This window comes from Elephantulus edwardii, unplaced genomic scaffold, assembly GCF_000299155.1.
Source record: "Elephantulus edwardii isolate Elephantulus edwardi_28Jun2011 unplaced genomic scaffold, EleEdw1.0 scaffold00014, whole genome shotgun sequence".
Taxonomy (NCBI): domain Eukaryota; kingdom Metazoa; phylum Chordata; class Mammalia; order Macroscelidea; family Macroscelididae; genus Elephantulus; species Elephantulus edwardii.
This window is the reverse complement of record NW_006399764.1, coordinates 16436650-16442389: the sequence shown is the minus strand read 5'-3', so window position 1 is coordinate 16442389 and position 5740 is coordinate 16436650. Positions and strand designations below refer to the sequence as shown.

The 5740-nt window shown below is 37.9% G+C and overlaps 1 protein-coding gene across 1 annotated transcript in view; it reads left to right on the top strand.

The window, feature by feature from the left end:
* CCDC171 (coiled-coil domain containing 171) overlaps positions 1-5740 on the top strand; it is a 313076-nt gene that overhangs the window by 238186 nt on the left and 69150 nt on the right. The window contains exon 24 of the mRNA XM_006881285.1: positions 2789-2941. Coding sequence (XP_006881347.1) covers positions 2789-2941 — 153 coding nt within the window. The remainder of the gene's footprint in view (positions 1-2788; positions 2942-5740) is intronic.

Genomic DNA, 5740 nt, shown 5'->3' with positions numbered 1-5740 from the left:
CTGATTAAAACACTCAACAAAATAGGATTAGAGGGGAATTTCTTCAACATAGCAAAAAGTATTTGTGCAAACCAGAGAGCCAACATCGTTCTCAATGGAGAGAGGTTAAAGGCATTCCCTTTAAGAGCAGGAACCAGACAGGGATGCCCACTCTCACCTCTCTTATTTAGCATTGTATTGGAAGTCTTAGCGAGAGCAATAAGACAAGAGAAGGAAATAAGAGGCATCCAAATTGGCAAAGAGGAGGGAAAACTATCTCTCTATGCAGATGATATGATAGTATACCTAGAAAACCCTAAAGACTCAGCAGCTACTATTGGACATAGTCGACCAATTCAGTGAAGTAGCAAGATGCAAGATCAACATACAAAAATCAGTTGGATTTCTCTACAGTGACAACTATAAATAAGCACAGCCCTGAGCTCCCATCAAGTGCAATCAATCTCTCCGCGTTGTCGTCTCAGCTACAGAATGGGAAGAACAGTTAGGCTTAGTGTTGGTTGAGCAGTGAGTAACGTGCTTGGCTGCTGACTGAAGGCGTGTCAGTCCGCTTCGATGCACATTTGCAGCCTCAGAAGTCTTAGAAGACGGCTCATGGTGTCCTGCGCGGTCACACCAACTCAGTCAGCTCGACAGCAATGAGTTCTCATATGAGACACCCACATACTGATGAATGGTAAAGGGAGTGGCTTTGTATTAAATGCTCTTGATGTGGATTCCTTACTATGATCCTGGGCAGATTATTTGCTTCCTCCCACACTCTGTTTTCCACTCTGGAAGCTAGGTCAAAAGTGGTGTTTACTCCACGTGCCTGTTATGATAAAGGAAACGAAGCATGAAAAATGTCTATGCAGTTCCTGGCCTCCAAGAAATAATAAATGTCCGTTATTTTAGTTATCTGCACCTCATGACGTTTGAAAGCAGGCAAGAAAATGACTCCTCTTCTCTAGTTGAGATGACAAGTCTGCGGGATTGACTGCAATTGAAGCAGGTTGGGACTGCGCCCGTTGACTGTTGAATCTTACAATTTGCCTTTGTTTCTCTCTTATTTGGTGCCTATAGCTATGCTGCGGCTGCTTTTCCAACATGAATAAACGACATTGAGAAGGAATTAATGAGATTGAGTGTTATGATTGCATGTTCCCAATGCTTGTCATTGTTGCCTTTAAGCCATTTTATGCCAGTACAGGGCTTCGACTTGTGAATTTTGATCTTTTCCAGTTTTTCGTTCATTCACTTACTTTTTTAATCCACTCATTAGTCATTCACAAAAGTACTCACTCTGGGCTGCTATCATATCACCCCTTAAGACACAGACTCTGTAAAGCACAGTCCTGACTTAAAGGAAAAGAATAAATTTCTCTATGTCAGTAAGTGCAGTAGTAGGAAAAGGCGTGGGGAGCCACAGAAAACCAGGATTTTAGTTAACTCTATCTTGGGGTTCTGAAGAGGTGGGGTGTAGAAGTTCGTGTCAGAATTGGATTTTTGAGGGCAAATAATAATGTTTGTTGTTTATTATTGTTGTTGATTGCCTTCTAGTCTAGCACCACTCATAGCGACCCTATGAACAAAAGGCTTGAATCCCCTCTACCACTATCAAAATTTATAAAATTTCGTAGAGTTTCCAGAGGCATGTTATTTAGGAAGTGGATGCCACTCCTCCTCCTCCTCCTACTACTAAATTAAGCACAAAGTGTGAATTTTATTACTTTAACCCACAAATGACTAATCTGCTTATTTTTTGCAGGTGGTGTATATACTGTTCTTATTCTTTGTTCACCAAGTTATTATTTCACATGCATTCAGAATCACTCCAATACCTCGTTTCCCCCTGCCTTCGCTAATCAGACTCTTCAGATAGAATGCAATTTCATTCTTAGATAGCCTACATTGTATTCAGTGGTAGCTGTGTGTGGAAAAGGTTTTTTCCCCCACATGAATAACATTTGATTTTATTTTGCTCTGTCTGAGGTATTCTGAAAGACTTTTAACAAGCTCTAATAGTATTCTTGGACTGAAAGTGCCAGTTTCTTTAGGTTGCTTTAGAAAGAAGTCTGTGAGATAGGATTAAATAGTAATAGGATGGCTAACAATCCCCAAAATATTATAACTTTTAGGGGACATAAAAAGTTACCAACAAGTACTTGTATTATTTACTATAAATATATTGTTGTTATTGATTGCTGTCGAGTTGAGCACGACTCATAGTGAAGCTATGAACAAAAGGCCTGAAGCCTTTCCAGAACTGTTATAATATTACTACTTATTTTAAATAATCCTGGATTGTTGAACATAGTTATACTTTTCTTATGCTGGAGTCATGTAATTTGCTCTTGAAAAGTCACAATATTGTTTCATCTCCTTTTGTTTTAAAATATTTGCTTTTTGGGTTTTAAAGTTTTACTAACTCAGCTCATTTTTGTAATACCTCGTTTACCTATCCATCTGTTTTGTGTCTCTCAAGATAAAAATTTAGGTCAAATTGTAACTTGAATTTAACTTTTGTGAAGAAAATAAGTGTGCCATCTTTAAAAACTGCATTCTGAATTTTGAGCAAATAGATCAAAGTACATCTTATTTAAATAAAAAGAAGTATCAATTATTTTCCCCCCAAACTTTCTTAAAATAGTTGCTGTTCTCAATATAAAACTTGACGGTTAGTGCATTATCTTAAAGATGAAAAGTTGTTTATTTAAAAATTTTAATGATTTTGCTTTCAAATTATGGCAGTCCTCCTTTGGGGACGGCATTACTTGAATTATATGTGACATTATTTTTATTTCTTAAGGCTATGATTAAAAGTTTCGTGGATGTCTACCAGCTTGCAAGTGCTAGAATTGCTACATTAGAGAAGGAAATGACATCTCACCGAAATCACATTGCAACCTTGAAATCAGAACTTCATACAGCTTGTCTACGTGAGAATGAAAGTTTACAATCAGTAAGTCGCTTCTCTTAGACTATTTTCTGCTTCCTTGGACCTTGGGTCAATTTTACATTCGTGTTTTTACTGCGCATAAGATCACTGGTGAATACATCTAATCTAGGGTAAATTGTTAATCGAGCAACATAAAATTATGAGCGTGGAGAAATGTTTAGATGAAGGAAAGCAATTAATTGTTCCATTGTATCATGTATAAAGATATGCATATTGTTATCAATGCTAAAACCTTACATCAAGTTTCCTTTGTGTTTGGCAGTACAGCTGACAGTTGGATTTGTCAGTATGCATAGTTAAAGCTTTGCAACTGTCTGAAGATTCAGTGTGTCCCATTAAGACAGAATATTATTAATTATGCGTATAACCAAAATGGTAATTAGAACATGTGATTATTCTCTGTAGAAAACTAGACTTATCCATAATACATGCCGAGCTGAAGACGTATGTTGTGATTCATCTATATGATTAAAATTCAGCCGCAGCAGTCATTTTATGTCTTAAAATTTTTAGCCTGTGTTGAAATTTGGGCTCATTTAAGACTAAAAAAAATTTTTATTTTGCAATATGTGCTTAGGGAGTTTTAAAAAAATAAATATATTTGTAACACAGAGAAATAAACATTTGAACTTTTTCTCAAAAGGCAGATATGTCAGCCATGAGATAGTTTAAGAGAGCTACCAAGGACTGGAGTGCCTTTCCCTCCCAGTTTTGACTTGATCACAACTGATAAGAACAACTTGTAAGGAAAAGCAGAATCTTCTTTATCATTTCAAGATGACCCATTTCAAATGATGTAGTCAACAAAAAAGCTATCATTTAAAGCATGAGGATTTGCAGTGCTTTTCCAAGGGGCTGTTTGTAATGGGAAAACTTTCCCAGGTGATTCTGATCTGTCTTCCCAGACAAAATACAGCCAGTCCCAAGTCTCTATGGGATGTACCTCTTCTGTCTCCCCCTTAGTTGAGAATTACTATTTACAGTAATGTTTTTCAAGACATCTCTATGTGTATCTTCTAATTAGAACTTCTGAGGCATGTGGAAGAGAGCAGGTGTTAGTCTATGTATTTTACAGATGAAAGATACTTTGATGAAAAAGCAGATGGGTTTTGGTCCTTTCTTCATTGTTGTTGTTACGTACCATTGACTTGACTCCGACACATACTGAGTCTATGAACAGCATGTCTGAACCTTGGCCTATCCTGTGCCAACCTCACAATCTCCAACACACAGGACCCACTTGTTACCCTGACTATGTTGACGTGTGTTGTTGTGGGTCTTCCTTTCTTCACATTGGCACTTCACCTTTCTAATGTGATGTCCTTCTCCAAGGACTAGCCAGCCGCTCCTCATAGCATGCCCAAGGTATGTGAGACAGAGTTCCACTATCTTGGCCTTCAAGGAGCACCGTGTTTTCACTTTCTGTAGGACAGACCTGTTTATATTCTCTTGGTAGTTGTCTTCTCCAACACCACAACCCGAAGGCATTGATTGATTGTTCTCTCAAACAGAAATGACAGAAGCATAATAACATGGCTTAAAAGACAAGGTTTGGTTTTGTTCTCTCACATAGCAGGGAATCTAAAAGGAGATTTACTGCTGTAGGTCCACTGCCAAAAGTTTGGTGATTCAGCTTCTTAATAATCTCCATGCCTCTCTTCTTGTCATAAGACACCACTCAGCTCTAGGCTTTGTAATCACATTTAAGTCAGGGGGAATGCCGTGACTCCAGCAATAATTGATATTGAGTGTGCATGTATGTGATTGTATGTTTAAAACGGAAGTCTTCCAAAGAATCTCTAAACAGACTTTCACTAATACCCCATTTGATGGAAATGAGGTAAGTGGTCACCGTAGCAATAATGAATCAAGAGAGGACAGAATTAGGAATCCTGGGTATTGAATTAGCCAAGTAGGAGTGTGTTACATAGAAATAAGACAGATTTTTTTGTTTTGTTTTTTTTTATATAAATAAGATAGATTTGTATTGTTGTATTAGTGGCTAATTATGTGGCTTATATGTTAGGCTTTTCATCTTTAAAATAGGGATAAGGATGATATCTGTCTATTGATAGGGAGCTTGGTTGTGTAGTGGGTAAGGAGTTATGTTGCCTATTCAAAGGCAGGCAGTTTGAATCCACCAGCTGCTCTGCGTAAGATGAGTAGTCTCCTCCTATATTATTCACTGTCTTTGAAACCCTGTTGGAGTGGTTCTGACTTAGTAGTAAACAACAGCAAGTCTAATAGATACATTGGGAAGTTTAATGAGAAGTCTGGAAGGTCTCAGAACTATGATTTATACTTAGTATGAGCAAGAGCCTATGGTGATGAAGGAAGAAGTTCAAGCTGCTTTGAAGGAAATAGCAAAAAATAAGGCCCCAGAAATAGACGGTATACCAATTGACATATTTCAGCTCACAGATGCTGCCCTGGATGTGCTCACCAAGTTGTGCCAAGAAATCTGGAGAAAAACCACTTGGCCAACTGACTGAAAGACATCTATATTTGTTCCCATTCCAAAGAAGGGTGACCCAACAGAGTCTGGAAACTATAGGATGATATCATTGATTTCACATGCAAGCAAGATTCTACTGACCATTATCCAAAAACGACTGGGACAGCACATCAGCAGAGAACTGCCCAGAAGTCCAAGCTGGGTTTAGAAGGGGTCTTGGTATATTGTAGTTGATGTTAGATGGATCTTAGCTGAAAGCAGAGAATATCAGAAGAATGTCTGTGTTTCATTGATTATGGAAAGGCATTTGACTGTGTGGATCATAACAAACTGTGGCTGACTCTGAG